At 29.4% G+C, this 21,538-nt stretch overlaps 2 protein-coding genes across 2 annotated transcripts; one reads left to right on the top strand and one right to left on the bottom strand.

The window, feature by feature from the left end:
* Positions 1-851: 851 nt before the first annotated feature.
* Positions 852-3,312, bottom strand: LOC114162321 (BTB/POZ domain-containing protein). The gene is made up of 3 exons (XM_028046174.2): positions 3,161-3,312; positions 2,896-2,943; positions 852-2,400 (listed from the first exon to the last, which is right to left on the bottom strand). The coding sequence occupies exons 2-3, from the start codon at positions 2,905-2,907 to the stop codon at positions 1,090-1,092; spliced, it is 1,323 nt and encodes a 440-aa protein (XP_027901975.2). The 5' UTR covers positions 2,908-2,943; positions 3,161-3,312; the 3' UTR covers positions 852-1,089.
* A 15,737-nt stretch (positions 3,313-19,049) lies between these two features.
* Positions 19,050-20,635, top strand: LOC114162439 (E3 ubiquitin-protein ligase PUB22-like). Its single transcript, XM_028046334.2, has one exon. It carries the CDS (start codon positions 19,178-19,180, stop codon positions 20,435-20,437), a length of 1,260 nt encoding a protein of 419 aa, XP_027902135.1. The 5' UTR covers positions 19,050-19,177; the 3' UTR covers positions 20,438-20,635.
* The last annotated feature ends 903 nt before the right edge of the window (positions 20,636-21,538 follow it).

The raw sequence follows: 21,538 nt of genomic DNA on the forward strand, positions 1-21,538 counted from the left end.
GGGTGGATCAATTGCAAGCTTGGTTAATGTGTTAACATTTTTGGAGTTCATCTATAAATTAGTCAATTTCTTCTTAATGTATAATATCAACGTTTATTGGTGGTAGGTTTTTAAACCAATATGTCTAATGTGATAGGGTAGTCCCCGATCATATGAATTATACAACTACCCTACGGTTTTGGTTAGTCTACAATGGTGATCACTCTACAGGAGTTGACGACTACTGTAACTGTAACAAAATTGTGTGTATAATACGTTATGAAGCTTGACTATTAAAGAGACTTGGAAAAGCATTACTCTTCTACCTCCAAAATTCCAACCAATACTCTAGCGAAAACAGATTCTTTTGAACTAAAATTTCTAAGCTATACATCAGCTACTAGTGTGTTCTCTTTATTATTTTATTCTACATACCAACTATTTTTAGAACCTCAAGTAATAGTTTTATTGAGCATGTTGTTTGTCTAACAATGTATAACTTAAGTTGTAAAAAAAAGATGTTAAAATAATTAAAATATCATTATGGTTTTAACCTCCACCTTCCCTATAATGCCTTTGATATTCATCATCGTATCGTTAGTACCTACAGCATAATAGGATTTGGGAAATTAAATTGTTATGCACATAACGAGAATTTTCAATTTCAATTTTCCAAGCAGTTATTCGAATTCTATTCTCTCAAACTCAATTCCTGTTTTATCTTCATTGATGCTGCTCGGAACCGGGGAGAATTTCTTCTTTTCTTCTTTCCGATCAAAAGCAGCACTCAAAATTGAGTTAACAGACCAAGGTGCGGAACCTGTCTTGCGCAGCATCTCCCTTTAATTAGAAATGTCCAAGCAAATCCAACGTCAAAAAGCAGTGTCTCATGATTTTGTTTGCTATGAAATAAATTATTTCAAAACTACATCTTTACATACAACATTTTACAAAACTCCTCAAAATAATTTACATTGAATTGTTGAGATATGGAGATTCAAAATGCCTCCAACAAAAAATTTCATTCATGTGTAAAAGGAGATGATTTCTTCGCAATGCCTTGACAAGATCTTGGATTAGTAGTCTAATAAAAAACTAACAGTGAAAGCCTCAAAATGAGTTTGTCATGGCATGCTCATCCCCTACCAATGATAGTCTTCTTTTAGCAACCTTGGACCTATAACACCATACTTCAAATGCCTCAGTTAAGTCTGGATACTGCATATACTCGTTATCCAGCCACTCAGTTAAAATCTCTGCCTGATCCCCTGATGGCAATGCAAGAATGATAGATACAAAGGTGGATTCTAAGGATTGCCACATTTCGCCATCTAATTTAAGCAGCATAGCATTCTCACAATTCGTTGTAACAGAATCAATCAATGGTTTTGTAACCCTCACAAACGGAAGCCACACTTTCAAAACTTGAAGGCGTTTTGCTGTTGGCAATATAACAGTGCCATAACCAATTGCCTCTAAAACCTTTGATGTCACCTCAACAGCTCGTAACTTTATCTCAATGACTTCAGTTGTAGAACTTCCTTGTTCAAGAACCTTGACAATTTTTTCTGATGCATCAGACCAATACTCAACAAATTCTCTCATTATTTCCAACTTACTCAATATCTGACATGCCCACGACAAATCAGTCAAATAGGATTGAAACAACTGAAAATTTCCCTCCTCAGAGAGTGACTCTGTAGTACCAGAGAAAAAACCTGTTACTGAGTCGATAAACCGGGCAAACAGTCTGTTTACACATTCTTTTACTTCGACTTTTATGTTGTCATCAGCTGTCAATAAAGGGGCATCATCATCTTCAGTTAGCATGTACTCAAGTTGCTCTTGTGCTGAAGATTTAAGATCATTCATATTTGGTGATGGGGATGATGTAGCAAAACGGATAGCAGAGACAAAGATATTTATGATAGCAGACTGCTTAACTGGTTGAAGTCTAGCTAGGATAGGTTCAGCTTGTAATCCCATTCGAGGTACAATTCTCAAAATCTCTTCCTCCTCAGCCTCCTCCCATGTAACAGCTTCTAAGTAGTTCACACAGGCAGTTATTATCTGCGGGCATCCAAGTTCAACCGCGACCTGGAGAATGCCAAGGGCATTTCTAACACCATGCCACAAATCATCAACTGAACCATCTATGACAGTGTAGAGAAGACGTATAAGATTGACATGGTAATCAAAATCCAACTCTTGGCAATAGATATCGACACAATTGCGCGAATCAAGGATCTGACATGTTGGCCAGTTCTCAGACAACCTATCCGCAAAGTACTTGCAGTTTTTTACAAGATTCTCCGAGTGGCAGTATAGCCAATCATCTCGACCTTCCGGAGTGCGTAGCCTCACAATAACATCACTAGTTAATCGGTCACCAATCACACAAGCGATTTTTTCTTCTTTATCCTGGGCGAAAGAGGATAATATCATCAATAATAACAGAAACAAGAGACTGTGGCACCGTACATTTAGGTGGTACACTGAAATAACAAACTGAAAAATCCGCAACAGATGATCTATTGTCAATGTTTTGCAAAGGGATCCGCAATCACTATTAAGGTTTTTAAGGTGTATGCGACTGCAATGTAACTGCATTGGACGAATTTGTCAGCTATTTCCCAAACTACCAAGGAACGCAATTTAACCAGAACTAAAATTTAAAACCTTGATCATTGTTAATGTTGAAGATTGAGGCACTCCAATTCACAAATTACCCTTGCATGTGATTAAACGTTTGACGTACATTGATGTAGATGGGAAAGCAATCCAAGAAAGAAGATTGTATAGAAACCTACTTTTTTTTTTTTTTTGAATTTTAAAGATTAATAAAGTGAAATTAACAGTGGTGAAATCTGACAGTGGAACAAAATAGAAGGGGAAAGGGTGGAGAAACAAACTCACAATAGGTTCCATCGAGATTAAGAGCAGTGAGAAGCGATATTTCTACACCTGCAATCAGAAAACAAGAATTAAAGTTGGAAAATAGGTGAAAAACACAAGTGTAAAAGAGAGATGTAAGTAAGCAGCATGGGATCTTGAGTGAATTGTGTGTAACAGTACGAAATTGAAATGGAGGCAAAGCGAAACAAAGAAATGATGGGAAATGAAAAACAGTGAAAATGGGAAGCGTAAATGGTGATTAAATGAGTGAGAGTGAAAGATGTACCGGATCTATTAGGTATTCCATGTGAGTTCAGAGTTAAAAAGCTTCAATCTGAGGAACGAGGAATGAAGAACACGCACTCTCCTGTCCTATTACCCATTGCTGCTTCTTATCGACTTTAAACGCATCGTTGCGTTCCCTTTTTCTTTTTTTTTATGTTTTTCCTTTCCCAACTTGCCAACTTGCTCAACTTGCATGGATATATATACATCATTCTATTAAATCTATGCACACTTTATTCATTTTTTAACAACCAATGTGCCTAATCAACTTCATTATAATTTCCTGCCTTTTCCATTCTAAATTACACTTTCTAATTCTTTTGTCTAAGCCCAATAGCCCAATAGCCCAACGCAGATTTGTTTTATTCCTTGTTCTTCTTCATGTTGCTATATTACTTTTTTTTTTTACTGTCATCAAATTGCCCTTACTAATTATTGTATTTTTTATATAAAAAATAGCTTCGTTATTCTTAAATTATTTTCATAAATGTGGCCTTATTGGTTATTGTGTATTTTTATTTTAGAAATATCTCAGAACAAACTATTTAGAATTTTTGGAACATAATTTTCGGTATAGAATTTCCAAAACACATAAAATACACTTCAGAATAAGTTTTTTTTTAGAACAAAATTTTCAGATTAAACTTTTCAGAACATATGTGATATCTTCCGGAAAGTTTTTGAAAACGACGTTTCCGGAAGAAGCTTTCTAAACTATATTAAATACGTTCCAAAACAAGATTTTTTCACGTTTTTTCTCTTTCTTCTTCTTCTTCCTCTAGCACAATAACGGTATTGTAATGAAATGAAGAAGAGCATTTTAGTATTTTTTGGGTAATATATGAAGGTACAGTGAGTAATAATGGGAGTGCAGGAAAACCTACCAGCTTTATAACTAAGTTCAGTTTTACAAAAAGTATAATATCATTTTAAAAGTTATAGTAGTAGAGATAAAAAATATGGAGGTGCAGGAAGAAAAAGGCATATTGTATTGGTTATAGTGTTATTGTTACAAAAATGGGTTGAGCCCTTAGCAAGGCAACTCGGGTCCATTTGTTTGAAGTTTGACTCATCTTAATTTTAGATAGTAGTATGTATGATTTGGAAAAGCAACATAACAATGAGTAACGTGAATATTCCTGTACAAAGGTCAGGGTATCATCGAAGCAAGCATGATCAAGACTCAAGAGGAGGTGAGATACAGCGTAGACTATTACAACAACAAAATTAAAATACGAAAAAGGAAAAAAAAATTGAGATAGGTTGATTCTTCAATTTAAAAAATATTTAAAAAAACTAGAAATGAAAAAAACAAGATAACAAAATATTACCAAATAAAAGGATGCAGTAAGGCTACAAAGAATTATTAATTCACTTTCCCATCTGTGTTGAAATATTTAGAAAATACAATTTTTTCCCGAAAAGGTATAATAAATAAATAATTTGGACTGATTTGAATAGAACACATGCGTATTTTTTATTGTTGATGATTATTGACAAATTTACCACTCTCAATTTAAGTACTTTTTTATATTATGTAAGAAACCAGATATTTACTAATTTCCTATGTATTTTTTTCATTTTGAAAATTTAGAAAGTAACTTCAAACAAATATTGATAACATTATTGAAGATGTTTAGTTTTTTGAAAATTCTCCTTGTAAAACTTATTTCTCAGTAAAAGCATACATTGTGCCAATCCTACTTTTATTTTGATCGTTATCATTATTATTTTAACGTGTTTTAATTGTTGCTTTTACTAAATGGATTTGTGGAGGCTCCCTTGTATAAAATTTGTTGACTACTAAAATTTGATGCATTTCAGGAGTGTAAAACATTGAATTGATGACTCTAAATGATGGTAGTTTTTTTTTTATAACTGTTATGCTGAGTAATCAATGGTAATTTTAAAAATTTTCTTAAACTATATTATATTGTAGTGATTGCTTTCAAAATGATTGTCATGTCCACTTAACAACAATCATTATTTTGTATTATCTTTACAAATGGTCTTTAAATGTATATTTATTTTCAATTACACCTACATTATCAATATTACTTATAGTAACGTTTTAAGAAAACATTACTGTAGGATGGGTATAGTAACATTTGTAGTAAATTTAACAAAACAAATTTTACTAAAACTAGGAAATCCTGTAGTGATTAATAATGTTTCTAAAACCATTGTGAGAATGTGTTATGAACCGTAGTTAAGGATGTATTTTCCAATAGTTTTTTTTTAAGTTAAATAATAAAGATATAATTGAGATATATATGGGTTTAGGTAAAAAAATTCAAAGTAGTAGAGAAATTATTTGGTGATATTAGATTATACACTATCTTTACTAATTTTATGATATGTAATTGAGTATTATTTTTATGTAAATTAAAATATTTTAACTGGTTAAGATAATAGACGAGTGATAGTCTCATAAACCACTTCATAATTTTTCCTGGTAGAGGACCTAGTCAGCAATGATTCAAAAATTAGTTAGTTTTTCTACTTTAGTAGATATTAGATCAATTAGTAGTTGTTATACCCAATTAATAGTTCAATTAGATGTGCACCTAACATGAAACTAGTAAGATTGAGAAATAAATTTTATGGTATGATAATGTAATTAAATATTTAATTTAGAGTCTTTACATATAAATAAATATGTGTTGAAAAGTAACATCTCTTTGAATAGATCTCAGTATTTGTAAAGGTCAATACTTAGCTTCAAGATTAGACAATTTTTTATTCTCATACTTTTATTTTTGAAGCTTGTGAGTTGAGTGTATAAGAGTTGTTGTTTCCTCTTTAATAGCTACAACAAATGGAAGTATTCTACAAAACTGTGGGATAGGAAGTGCATGACAATGAAGTTGTTGATTGGCTTGTGAAGGGAGACTATTCAAAAGTGAATAAGAATGCTACAATCCCCAGAAAAACAGGGAAAGAAAGACTACGTTCTTTTTCGAATTTAATTGAAAAAAATTAAAATATAACAAAAAAAATACTAAAAAATGAACAGTTATATTGATTATAACCATGTAAAAAGTATTTAAACTTAAACAGATCAAATAAAACATTTGTTTGAGATAAATTTCAGTTTTCTCTACAGTTTCTATAAACAGTTGAGGAAGTAATTCATTAAAATCATGCTTATTATTGATATAAATTATGGAAATTTTGTTCAATGAAAAAAATAGTGTAAAATTCTATATATAAATATTAATAAGGAGTAACATTATATTAAAAATTAAATTACAATTGATATAAGTTTATATTTTTTAAAGAGATTAAAAGTTGTAATGAAGTATATTAAAAGCATTGTTTAATGGTCATGCTAAAAAAAGCAAAAATAACGTAGTACTAGTATTTGGAGTAGAAGCTGTCTGGTCCCAAGTTGGTTAGAAAATGAAAAGAAGAAGGTAGACTTGAAAGAGTGGAACAATTAATGTGATTGATGAAAAGATGAATTCAAAAAAGGCCACCATTTTCGGTCACAAAACGCTCTTCATCACATAACTAACAACGACCGGGTCTCTTAATCTTAAAGAGCATGCAAATTATATCTCACTCGCGGGATTCATTCTTTTGGGGTTAACTATGTCATCTTTTCCTATTGAACTCTAAAGGATAGAATTTGTTATATTGTTTTCATTTAATTTGAAAAAACAAATAACACTCTCTACATAGTGCATATTAACCAGGACAAAACTTAGATAGGAAGGGAATCCTACATAGTTTAGTTGGACAACACTAACTATTTATTTAAATTTTATCATAGATTTTAAACTCCAAAAGTCATTTAAAATGGGTTCAATCACGTGTGGTAAAATTGGAAACGAACATGTAAAAAGTTGTGGGTTCAACTCTTCCTACTAACCCTTAGAAGAAATCTCAATATATAAGATGAAGAATAAAACTTTTTTTGCACCATTAGTACTCACAACTTCTGTCTCTTCACACTATTTTCTCTCACAACTTTTGTCTCTCTGTCTTTCTACACTATTTTCACTTATAAGAAATCTGATGCAAGGATTGTATATTTTAAATTGCATAATGGGTTGGGAGCCCATAAGGAAAAATACTTATTTTATTTTTCTTAATTAAATCAGTGTGGGTCCAATAAAATGGTGACCTACATGACAAATCTCCCTCTCACTGATTAATTGGGTCATATAGTCAATCAAATTGACTTTCTCCTTGCTTGCAGATGGCATATTTTCCTACGAGTAAGATCTTTGTCATCATATCTTACCCATTCTTATCTGTATGCAATGGCGGATCTTGTTCAAAAAATTTGAAAAGCCAAAATAATATACTCAAATTTTATATATTTAATTATTATTACTAATATAACAAAAGTATATATAATTTAGTATTGAAATCCTTGTATGTTTTTTTTTTAATTATAGTTTTGAAATTGTATTCGATATGAAACTCATTTTAAATAATTTTTCTAATTTCATCTCTTTCCCTAGATATTTTAGATTTGAGAGTTTTCTTATAATAAGTTCTCGAAAATTAATATGAAACATGCCACCTATAATTCAAAAGAATTAATATGAAACTTCCCACTTATAATTCTTTGAATATAAGAAATGGTTTTCTAATTCAACAATTGAATTCCTAGTATAATGCTTGAAAATAGGTGAAGAAGTAAATTTGTATTGTTTTCATCTTCAAGGTATTTTCCCTTCTATCACTTAAAAAAATGAATCTATTATTTTATTTTCATCAATATATCTATCTAAAACAATTAAGACTAAAACATAATTTATCAAAATTTAATAAAAAATTGATAGACGTAATTACTAAAAAAACGATAATCAAGTCACATTTAAGAAATGGTTATGAAAAAACATATAGTACATAACTTTTCTTTTTATTTTAAAATTATATATATATATATATATATATATATATATATATATATATATAACTCATAAGATGAAAAAAAAAACTAAATATCAAACTAATATTTTCTTATGAAGAGAAATGAGAGAATTATCTTTTTTATCTTAAAATAGAACAGATGAGAATTGAGAGCGAGAGAATGAAATTTATGTCTAACTTTCTTTTAAAACAAAAAAACAAGAAAAGAAACGCAAGAGTAATAAATGAATACAATGTGAGAAACTTGAAATGAGAGAAAACAGAAAAAAAATGTCTCAATAAGTTTTTTTATTCTTTATTATGTTCAATTTTTATTTTATTATTTATTAATATTAAATATTATATTTTATAAAAAATAAAAATCAATCTAAAAATTAAAAAAATATTTTAAAATTATTTTTTAAAAAAATAATAAATCTTGGGGGGCCATGGCCCCCCTGCGAACCTTCTAAGGTTCGCCACTAGGGATGGCAAAAATATTCGTGCCCGCAGATATCCGCGGATAAAATCCGTGACGGATAGTTACTACCCGCGGATATTTATTACCCACGGGTAGCGGGTAGCGGGTATTTTAATACCCGCTTATAAACGGGTCAGGTACGAGTATCATACTATCCATACCTGCGGGTACCCGTTATCCGCAAAAAAATTAAAATTAAAATTTAATTTATATTTTATTAAGTTAAATTTAATTAAAATTAGAAGTAACAGTATATTTTATTATGTCAAATTTAATTATAATTATAATTTAATTTAATTTATATTTTATTTTTATAATTTTATATTAAAAATTTTATAAAATACATATTTTTTTAAATATTTGCGGGTATTAGGTATCCACGGGTACTCGCGGGTTTTAAAAATATTCGCGGATATTTTTTAAGCGGATACCCAACGGATAAACGGACGAATTTTTTTTTTGTGGGTCAGGTTGCGGGTAGGCACTATCCGTGCCCGACCCGACCCGTTGCCATCCCTATCCGCCACTGTCGATATGAATTTTCTCTAATGATAATTCCATCTTTAATGCATCTCGTAAACAATGATATCAGACTTCAATATGTTTTGACCTTTGAGTCAAAAGTTGAGTTCTTGTTGAGATGAATAACACTTTAACTATCACAATACAAAACATAATTTTTTTTGTAATGATATCAATTGTTCAACTATTGTAGAAATTTCTGCATCCACAAGAGCTCTTTAGCTACAACCGTTGTTGGAAGTCTCACATTGACTAGAGATAAGGTTAATTTACAATATATAAGTGAGGTGCAAACTTCATCGCTAGGATAGACTCTAACGTGGTTTTGATACCATGTTAGAAGTGGGTTTAAAGCCTAACTCAACCTCACAAAACTGGCTTATAAGTAGAACAGAATATCCAAAAAAGTTCGTTAAGATAAACTCTAATCAAGCATGTGGAACTTCCAACAACCGTCAATAATATATTCCACCTCCCTAGAAAATAAGGTAAGATATTTTTATAGTTTGAATTTTGACCAGTAATTATTATTGAATAATTATTGATAAATTTTGACCATTACTAAATTCATCACAAGCCTTTTATCGATTAATTTTTAATTTTTCCTGATGATAAACTTTTTTCTTGTTATAGTACAGTGGATGAGGAGGAAAGTTTGGTAACCATATGAGTACAGTAAAAAAACAACTTTTATATATGAAATATAAGTTATATAATACTATATTACTTATATTTTTAATAAAAAAAAGTTTTAAATTCCGACAAATTTGTTGAATTTCATTCTTTGTAAAAAAATAAGGTGGACAAATGAATTAAATGATAGAATTATATAAATTAGTACAATTAATCTGTTTTCAAGTGTGGTTAATTAATTATCAAACACACATCGAGACACCAATATATAACATATAGAATTAAATGATATTTCATAACTAAATGATTAAACAACTGGTCGTGGAGCATCCAAAAGAAATATTTTTTATTATTTGATAAATATCCTGACATAAGAAGCTGAACTGGAGCAATATTTTCAATCCGTAAAAAAACAGAAACATATAACCAAAGTAAACGAACATCCGTTGATTGTGAATCTCTTCAAACGTGATTTTTGTTTCATTTAAGAATTTCAAAGTTTGGGTGGTGTTACGTTGTTGCGAATAAGAGTGTTGAAAATCTAGAAATTGTAAGGGAGGTTCAGCTTTTGAGATTGGTTGGGTTCATCGGCTACGTTTAATATATGCTACTACAACAAACTAATGACCTAATACTTTTATTAGAAGAAATGAAATGAAATTTAACAAATAATAAAAATATTAATAAGAAATGTCTGACTTATGAATATTGGCGTTGACTCTGGTCTTCCCTGTGAGAGGCTTACGTTCTATTAAAAGAGGAAAATAAAAAATTGAAAGGTTTTAAGGTTGCGGCTGACCGTTGTTTTTGGCCATGCAGATTTTGACCTTTTAAGATAGAGACCATTGGTTTAGGGTTTTACCTCTAACAACTTTGGTTTGAATGCTTTAACTAATAATACTCAATAATATTAATTTGGTTATGCATATATCATCATCACTTCTAAAATGCCTTTGAAATGCTCTTCCACCAAGAATTCTCTTCTTTCTAAAACCTACACAATCATTGTTTGAAAATTATGCATATGCTCTTGCATCGTAATTGAAAATTAAAATACTAAAATAAATTGTTTAAATAGACATAAATAAGAAGGAAAATGTTTGTTTACCTTTTTGAATGAGTAAATTGAAAGGTAAACACTCTTTCTAGTCTTTTATTACACGACACAACGTAAAAATGGTGTTTGGTTTTTTTTAAGACCTAATCCATAATATTTAGTAAGAAGAAACGAATCCACGACCTTTTCTTCTCTTTCTTTCCTTCTTGTCATTGAGCTAGCATAACAGGAAAAAGAGTAACAATTTTATCATTGTTATAGTTTGGTTTTTAGTTTTTCTTTATATCATTTATATTACTGAGTGTGATAGAAAAAGTATAATTAGTAATGTGAATAAAAATAATAATCAATTTGCATTATCAGGTTGAAAAACACATTTTATGAATAATATTATTTTTAAATATAAAAATAATTTAAATTATTTATATTAATCAGAATGAAGTTGTTTAACTATTTTGGGTTAAATTTGTTTTTGGTCCCTTAACTTTAAGTGGATTTTAGAATTAGTCTATTTTAAAATTTTGGACTAATTTAGTCCTTCATTTTTCGAAATACATGGATTTAGTCATTTTAATCCAATTTTGTTAGGTTTATTTAATGTTTCGTACGCATTTCAGGATTGTATTTAGTTGCTTATATTTTAATGTTAAGTCAAATACTATTATGAAACACGCTTAAAATATCAAATAAACTTAATAAAATTTGATTAAAATGACTAAATTCACGTATTTCGAAAAATAAATGACTAAAATGATCTAATATTTTTAAATAGACTAATTTCAAAAAAGTTAAGGGACCAAAATCATATTCAACCCAACTATTTTGTATGTTCTTGATAAATTAGTTATATTAGTTATTTTACTTGTCTTGATCTTTCATTGTCCACTTTTTACACACCCTCGAGGTTTTGAATAGGTGAATGGATCATTAATAAGAATCGAAAGAGTTTGACTATTCATGTACACACTCACAAGTTTGATTACACTAGAAGGGTCTTCGGTCTTCCTCACATTCTCGGTCAACTTATTATTATTAATAAAAACATTGAATAATTAGTATTGATATTTTTTTAAAATACATAGTCAGTGTAAACATTTTAAGAAACGTATAATTGTTTTTCTTCGGTACTTTTTCATTAATTAGTAAATACTTTGTATATTTTGATTTCTAATGAAGTAAAGATTAAAACAATATTAGTTTTAATGAAGTCAACTTTAATTTTTTAAAGTAATTATTAATAAATTGTGAGAGTTTCAATCTAAATAATAGTTTTAGGTCGGACATTAATTAAGACAAAATGGGACAACACATTAACAAATATTTTTTCTTATTTGTGCTATTAATCTTGTTAATATTTGAATCATTATTAAAACTTAAAAATAGTTTTGGTTTCTTTCTTATTAAGCTTATATATATTTCGTATTTCAATATTGAAATTTATTTTAAACCCTTTTATTTAAAGATATCACAAATTAAGATTTTTAGAGTAGGCTATTTCTAAATTTAAAAACTAAAAAAAATAACCTTTAAATAGGGTTTTTAGATTCCACAAAAAACTGAATCATCAAAAATCAAACAAACCAAATTGCTATTCTAATCATTTTATTAATTGAATTGAATCCAAGCAGCTAAACACATATAACGTAATTGTTTTTTGAGTGTTGAATTTATTATTTTGGAATAGACCCAATAAATGTACTGGAACACGAGGGCAACACATGTTTTGTGAATAATTTGTAAACATGACAAGAAGAAACCTGTAAACATGTAGTATCTTGTGTAGTGACGTAAAAAATATTCCTACTTCCCAGTATCTATAGATAAAATCTGTAACGGTGGTAAATGAATATTAAAAATGGATATCCGCGGATAATGGGTACAAGTATTTTTTTTATACTCGCATATTAACGGGACGAGTATAGGTATCATAGTATCCGTACCCGTAGATACCCATACCCGCTATACTCTAATTTAAATTAACAAAAGTGATTAAAATATTAACACATCGATTTTGAATAGGTTATTTTTTATCAATTGATTTTAAAAAATCTTCATTTATTTGTAAACTTTCATTCAACACTATTTAAATAGGTTATTTGCACTTTGTTTGAAATTTATAAATATTATGCATTGTATTTTTATTTGAATTTATAGTTAAAATTTGTTGTTAAATATTAAATTTTTCATTTTGTGAATACCCGCGGGTACCCATAGATATTCCTGAATATTAAAAAAATATAAGGTACCCACATAACGGATACCTGCACGGATATGAGTACGGATATGAGACAAATATTTATCAAACGAATAAGATACAGAAAAATTACTATCCATACTTTACCTGTCCCGTTGACATCCCTAATCTTTTGCCTCTCACACTCTGCCTCAGTAACTTTCTTTTGACTATGGTTTGGAATCACCTCCACACTAATTGGAATGGGTAATCATGTGCATGATATACGATAGTTATATACTGCTATTTAAGCCAACATGAGTTTGACCCTTCAAATATACCCACCTTTAAGAGATGTAATAATGATATTATGTTTTGGTAAGGGACGATGAACGAGAATAGAAATAAAGAAATAACTATATATAGTGAACAATAGTCTGTGCTTGAGAGATTGAACATGCATTGTCTCGTTTGAAAATATGAGAGCGAGAACTTAGTAAGAAAAAGGGTGCCGCAGTAGATTGGAATATTATTCCTTGCTTATTCAAAATTAGAAAATCCTCTCCCTCCACCTTCAAACTTCGTTTTCTTTTACCTCTCACTCACTCACGTCTTTTCCTTTTCATGCATACAACTTGTGTGTGAGTTAAAGATGATTATGAACCTTCACTAATACAAAATAGTTATTTACACTACCTAATTTATGTCTAATAGTGAAGAAGTCCACATAAAAAAAATGTATTGATACTTGTGAATAAGTGCAGATGATTTATGTTAGACTTTTTATTGTTTGATGTAAAATATATAATTTACGTCAAATATTGATAATTTGATGTAAATTATGTTTTATATCGTATTATAATAATACGTCCGAAGTAAATTTCTTTGTATATATCAAATTTATGATTGTCTTCCTCATTTTTCATTGTACGAAAATATTAAAAAAAGGTATTGTGAGTTAGGTTTTGTTCTCCAACAACAAAACGGTGGTGGTTTGGGAAGTATGTATAAGCGTCGTTGACTTTTGTTTTGTTATTGAGATTTGTTTGTTTGTTTATTTTTTTGTATTTTCATTTGTCAATGTATTTATTTATTGGAGAACTCAATTATGACTTTACATAAATGTCTAATTTGTTTATCATATTTGTTATTGTAAGAATACATTATATTAGTAAGAAAGATTGCATTTGTTTAATTTGATGATATTTAAAATCAAAATTGAACCTCGCTTCATATCATGGTTCTTTTCTACCACCAATAAAAATCTAGAATAAAATTGGTATTTTAGAATTTATTTTAATTTAGTGTGTTGCACCTCAAATAAATTAATTATGATAAAATTGAAGAAAAATTGATAAACATAGAAGCCAAATGTAGGCTAGAACTTGGACTACTCAGAAAAATTATTGAGTTAAAAAGATTTAAATATATCCAAAAGTGATTGACGTGAAAGATAATAATAACTTTATAAGTATAATGATATAAATATTGAATTTAGTAATATATATATATATATATATATATATATAATATTTGTATTTTTACTAAATAACCTTAATTGAATATAAGAATATATGTAAGTGATAAAAAGTTAATATTTTGTTTAATTCATTTAGACAATAAGAATTATAAGAAGGTTAGAATCCGTATGAGTATACCTATTATAAGTTTTGATACAAATCAATAAAAAAAATAAGATAAATATTCTTTATTAATAAAATCAAATATATTAAAAAGAGGTTATTAAAATAATATCCGAAATAAATAAATATATATGTAGTTTAGTTTGTGGTTTTTTTTTTGTTTTTAATCATGTTATTCGAGGTTTGGCATATTATTCAATTATTATTAATATTATATGAATAATTTAATTGAAAAATATTAGTCATTAATATGATGTTTTTGTTAGGGAAACTCGAGGTTACAACTTATTATTTTTTTTTCATCCATCTTTACCACCGCAAACCGACATAATATTCTTAGATAACCTCAAATGTTAAAAGTATATTTTGAGAGAAGGAATAAAATAATAAAACTTTAAAATCATTTCTCTAAATAATTAATACAATTTAATTTGGATCTATCATACAGAAAATTTATTTGTGATAAATCTGTTGTAATATTTTTTTAGAAGATAGACATTTGTTATAAGACAATAATATTTTAATCAATTTTTTTATCTACTTTTAATTCACCAGTTCAATCACTATTAAATTATTATATTATATCATTAAAAAAAATTAAAATAAATGATCTAATAATAATAATAATTAAAATATTAAGTTAAAAATAAGTCAAATAATAAATGAAAATATCATTTTCTTTTGCTATAATAAGAAAAAGATAAAAAGTTTTAATATAAAGTGGATTGTTTAAGATACTTTGAATAGGAGTGGGTCCGCACATGACAAATGTTATAGCCGACATCTCAAGTCTTTTGACAATCACCTCACCACCCACGTCATGAACGCCATCACAACGTTTTGCTCGTGTCAACTATTTTAAAAGTTGAAATATGAATACTTTATTTTTCACAACTTGTAATGTCAATAGTTAACAGCACGACCTCATCAATACAATAAATTTTCCTGCACATCAGGAAAACATTAAATTGTTTTGAATTCAGATTTTTATTTTGTCGGTTAAAATTTTATTAAGTTCAAACCTAGAGAGAAATAATTTAAAGTAGACACATTTATCTAAATTTTTATTTTAATTAATCTAATAATTACCATTAAAGAATAATATCTAATTATGAGAAAATAAACAATGATGATGAGAGGTAACCGTTTGAAAATTACCTTTTAGAGGAATTTGACCATTATATGAATAATCGAAATTTTAGCTTTACAATATTTGTTCCATATGATTAAATTTAGTGGTGTCAATTCTATTTAATGAAAACTTAAAATTACTGATATGTATTAATCTATACTTTTGATAACTAGATAGTACTTTTAATATTAAGTATAGTTACGTTTTACGTTGTATCCAGATTAAAATTACGGTTTATAATCATGGGATAAATGGAGTATTTCATACTTATATTTTAAAAAAAATGTAGCTGATAGATGTTTTACAATCACCAAAGTTGAAAATTGGTTCCATAATAATAATGCTGACACAGCCTGAAGACGAAAATGTTAGGGAGGGACTATAAATAAATAGAAAGTCATTCAAATAATATTATTTTACTCATTTAAGTTAACCACTTGGTTAAATTGATACTTTTTTTTTTTTTTGGAACAAAACATACTGTATCAAGTGTTTAGTTTAATTTTTTCATTACGATTTCTTTAAGGTTCGCACAGTGTTTTCTAAATTTTAAAAACTATTTTTTTAATGTGACGATTTTAAAAAATAAAGTATTCTTTGCATTTTTTTTAACCAAATAATCTATATTATTTAGAGGTGAAAGTAAATCAACCCGGCTCATACAGATTGACTCACCACGAGTTAAACTAAAAAAAGACTAGTTCAACCGGGCTCATTTTGTTGGTGAGCCAAAAATTTTATAACAAAACCTGACTCACTACGGATTGTTGAGTTAATGGGTTAACTCACTTACGAATGTTTTTTTTTGTAATTTATTTTTATATTCATATATTTATTGCATTACAATAAGAGTAAATTGTCTTAATTTATCTTTTATAATAGTGAAATAAGAGTGTTTATCTAATCCTCAAAATATTATTATAAAGATAATAGCTAAATATTAAAGTATTAACGTACTTGACAAATAAATTAATTAAACATTCAAATATTATAAAACAACATTATACTATTTAAAAATATAAATTGTAAATTTATATAATTAGAAATGATAAATAATTATAACAGAAAAAAAATAAAAAAATAAAAAAAAATTGATGGGTTAAATGAGTCAACTCACCTTCAATCCGGTTCAAACCTATTTAATGTGTGATTTAAGTGAATTGGATTGACTCACGGGTTGAAATCCATTTTGACATCTGTAATATTATTTTTTTTTCTTTTTTCTTTTTCCTTTTGGCTTCTGAACACATTGCCATCTCTCTTTTCTTTTTTTTCATTAATTTCTTACAGCAAACAGTCAGATACGTATAACTTAGGTACTAAAGCACGTTGAATTCGTCTAAATTGTATAAGATTGGAATCCAATTAACTTAATTTTAAAAATCACAGTTCGAACTCAATCTAATCATTTGGCTTAAATAAGTTTTTTAAAATTGGTCTAAAATAAAGATGTAATGAGTATTTCATCATTTCCGGTAAATTTAAACAAATAGTAAATTCGTATTAAAAATACTACCTTGGATAGGTTACGGATCTTTAGCACTATAAAGTAAAAATAGTTAAATTTAATTACTCATTGTTTCGTCCAAAATTATTAATTTAGCTCTTTAGTATTTTTTTTTTAATTTTAATTTGGTCCTAATTTATCGATCTTAATTTGTATTTTTTGAAATAAATTAATAATTTTTTTATCAAAATTAGCATTATAATTGTGTTAATTATATCAATAAAACAAATCATTCTTTTTAACAGTTTTAATTTTGATAAAAAAATTTTAATATATTTCAAGAGATTTAATGAAAAAATCATAGCATTAATTTTTCAAAAAATTGAAACTAAATAAAAAAAATTTGGAAAACCAATTTAACATAAAAAACAATTAAACCAAATAATTATAATCACGTTCACACATAAAAAGAAAGAAATATGCAATTTACCATAGTGTTAAAATGAGAAATAGGGAAAGAGAGATGCACTTGGTCAAAGGTGGGTACTTAAAGAAAACTGGATCCGAGGAAGAGAAAAAATTTAACAGTATCACACATGAGAAACGATGCCGACTGCTATGTCCATGTCACCGAATAGTAAATAAATTTTAGGAGAAAAATTATTTATTAATTTGCCATTAAAAAGTAAAATGGTAAGCAAAACTTTTGTATTTATAAAAATATATATATATATATATATATATATATATATATATATATATATATAATGAAAAATAATATAAAATTTTTGATGTGAAAGTATCAAGGTCTTAATTTTTGTTATTTCAAGCAATAAAAGTTTTAATTATTTTCTTTTATTCTATTATAATTTACGCTTTACACGTGTTCTGTGGCGGAATAAACACTCTATTTGGTCGGCCCAGCAGCCAGATCTTAACATTATAGATAAAAAGAAGAAGTTATTGTACTTAAATTAATAGGTCGATGATTGACCGATATAACCATTTTCTACAGTTTTTATTTTTCTAATGGACATTTAATTTACAAACTTACAGGAGAATTTAAAAATAAATTAATCAAACCTACCCATCTAACTATTAAATATACTAATAATAAATCTGGTGGCCAGTATGAAATGATCCACGCTGGATGACTTGATGTATGTACCACTGCATTTTATTCATTCTTAAAATAATTTTCATTTTTTACTTAAAAAAAGTATTAATTTCATTTTAAGATGTGTAAGATATTACAAACGTTCTTTTGACCATGTATTTTTAAGCAATGGGAATAATTTTAATACACATCTCAATTATGTATAAAGCTTTAAAATTAAATTGATCAATATACAATGTAGTCAACTTTAAAACAATAATAAACCTGTGTAATTAAAATTATCAAAATAAAATGTAGTCAACCTTAAATCAAATAAACCTGCGCGACTGTGTCTATCGGGTTTGCCCTACAAATTACGTTTGGAGTGGGAGGAATTCAGCTTGAACTCGAAGTTAATGTATCTGAAAATTTGTTACTTTTGAAAGTCAATTGGGATGCGTAAAATAAAATTAATTTTAAGCAATTTTTCTGATTAAATAATTTTTACTAATAAAAATGTTATCTATAAAAAAGAAGAAGGTAAGATTGGTGTTGTTGTGTTGTGAGGATAAGGATGAAAATAAGCAAGTTGATGATAATGACTGGCAAAGCTGGCAAGTAGCTAATTCGCCATGTGCATTAAATGTTTCACTCAGATTTTCTGCTCATGTTTTTGTCTCTTGTCCGTGTTGAAGACTGGATAAAGTGAATCTCAAAGGTTTCATCTTTGGAATAGTCATAGCACGCTCTTTCTCTCTCTTCAACGGAGGCTCAACTTTTTTGCGTGTTTTGACTTTCTCACATTTCGCACTTCCACTTTGTATATATACCAACAACTCCCCGCTCTCGTTTCTCAACTCCAAAACTTTCAAACGCTCACAAACCATTCATTCACAAGTCACAACCTTCTTCTTCTTCTTCTTCGATTCATTTTCCCATCTAATCAAGGTTTGTTCTACAAGATCGCCATGGACAACGAGATCGATGTTCCTTCGTTCTTCGTCTGCCCCATTTCCTTAGAAATCATGAAGGATCCGGTGACGGTCTCGACGGGCATCACCTACGACCGTGAAAGCATCGAAACGTGGCTGTTTTCGAAGAAAAATACCACATGCCCCGTCACCAAACAACCCTTGATGGATTACACCGATCTCACCCCTAACCACACTCTCCGGAGACTCATCCAAGCCTGGTGTACCATGAACGCTTCTCACGGCGTCGAAAGGATCCCAACCCCAAAACCTCCTGTTAACAGGAATCAGATTTCTAAGCTTCTCAAAGACGCTTCTCACTCCCCTCTCGTTTGCCTCCGAAGACTCAAATCCATCGCTTCAGGAAGCGAGACAAATAAGCGATGCATGGAGGCTGCCGGTGCTGTTGAGTTCCTAGCATCGATTGTAATGAACACCAACAGCAACGATTCTTCAAATGGGGTTGAACCGAATGAAGGATCTGGATTCGAGTTGAAAACAACTGCAAGCGATGAAGCATTGAACCTGCTTCACACTCTTGATTTAACTGAACAAGGGTTGAAGACTCTTCTAGGCTTCAGAAACGGAGAGTTTATCGAGTCTTTGACGAGAGTCATGCAGAAGGGGTTCTTTGAATCACGCGCTTATGCAGTTTTCTTGTTGAAATCTATGTCAGAAGTGGCTGATCCAGTGCAACTGCTGCATCTAAGACAAGAAATTTTCGTGGAGCTAGTACAGGTGTTGAGGGATCAGATTTCAACGAAGACATCAAAGGATATCCTTCAAACCTTAATCCAGTTCTGTCCTTGGGGGAGGAACAGGGTGAAGGCTGTGGAAGCAGGAGCCGTTCCTGTTTTGATAGAGCTTCTTCTGGATTGCAAGGAAAGAAAGCCTTGCGAGATGATGCTGGTGCTGTTGGAGGTACTGTGTCAGTGTGCGGAGGGAAGAGCAGAACTATTGAGTCACGGAGCAGGTCTTGCCATTGTTTCAAAGAAGATTCTAAGAGTTTCGACATTGGCGAATGATAGGGCTGTCAGGATTCTTCTTTCTGTCTCCAAATTCTCTGCGACTCCGCATGTTGTTCAAGAGATGCTGAAACTGGGTGTGGCGGCGAAACTGTGCTTGGTGCTTCAGGTGGATAGCGGAAACAAGGCGAAGGAAAAGGCAAGAGAGATACTGAAATTGCATGCTCGGGCGTGGAAGAATACCCCATGCATACCCAACACTTTACTTTCTTCATACCCGGCTTATGCGTGAAACCAATGATAGAGAATTTTGAAACATATATACCTCTTTTAGAAATTTTGATGTACAGACACAACACAGTTAGGTTCAAGTTATACATATTAGCAGCAAACTATACATTTATTGCCCGCAAAAAAATATAGGTGGGTAGCGATTTAGGTTTTTCTTTGTGTTTCCTCACAATTGTGCAATGAATTTTTGTTTTTGATAGACTGACACAGAAAGGATTAATCATTCATACATTCATACCGATTTTGTTCCAGATTTTTCAGTTCATCTCTTTCTGTCCCCATTTACTTTGTTTGAAATACTCAAATTGAATTTGGAGCTATCAATTGTGGTGTGGGCATATCTTAATTCAAGCAGAAAATAACTTGTGATGCTCATATATGTCAAAATGGGTTTCGACCCAAGAGTTAACCCGGCTCACCACGGGTTTCAGCTGGGTTAAGTGGAGAAAAATTCAACTTTTTAAAAAGTGGATTGAACTCAATCCGGCTCACTTAACCTACGGGTTAAACGGATTCGAGTCGGGTTGAAGGTGGTTGATCCACTTAATCCACCAACATTTTTTTTAAATATTTTTTAATTTTTTTAATAATTATTTAGTACTCCTAATTATATAGGTTCACAATCTCATATTTTTAAATGTTAGAATGTTGCTCAATAATATTTGAATAGTTTGAATATTTTATTATGACAGAAAATGTGTAATATTAGCCATGTTTTCTTAAACTATATGGACACTTTCTTGGAAATAATTCATCATATATTGGTGGTGAGCATGATGAAAACATTGGTTCTTAATTTTATTGTGATTGTCATCTCATGCATTATTTAAAAAATTATTTAAATATTTGAATATTTAAAAATAAATACATAAATAATATTTTTATGTGGGTTGGTGAGCCAACCCACTTAACCCACCAACCCTTGGTGGGTTGAGCCAGGTTACAAAATTTTTGGCTCACCATAAAGTGAGCCGGATTGGATTCACTCATTTTCAACCCAGTTCGTGGTGAGCCAAATTGAGTCACTTTTTGACATGTCTAGGGATGCTAATACATATCATTACCAAAGTCTAATCTGAATATATTTTCATTGATTATTGCC

Source organism: Vigna unguiculata, chromosome 1 (assembly GCF_037176805.1).
Source record: "Vigna unguiculata cultivar grain cowpea cultivar isolate G323 ecotype 2 chromosome 1, ASM3717680v1, whole genome shotgun sequence".
Lineage (NCBI taxonomy): Eukaryota > Viridiplantae > Streptophyta > Magnoliopsida > Fabales > Fabaceae > Vigna > Vigna unguiculata.

What these genes read in the sequence shown, in the direction of transcription:
- LOC114162439 (XM_028046334.2), top strand. Translation starts at nt 19,178, where the DNA reads ATGGACAACGAGATCGATGTTCCTTCGTTCTTCGTCTGCCCCATTTCC.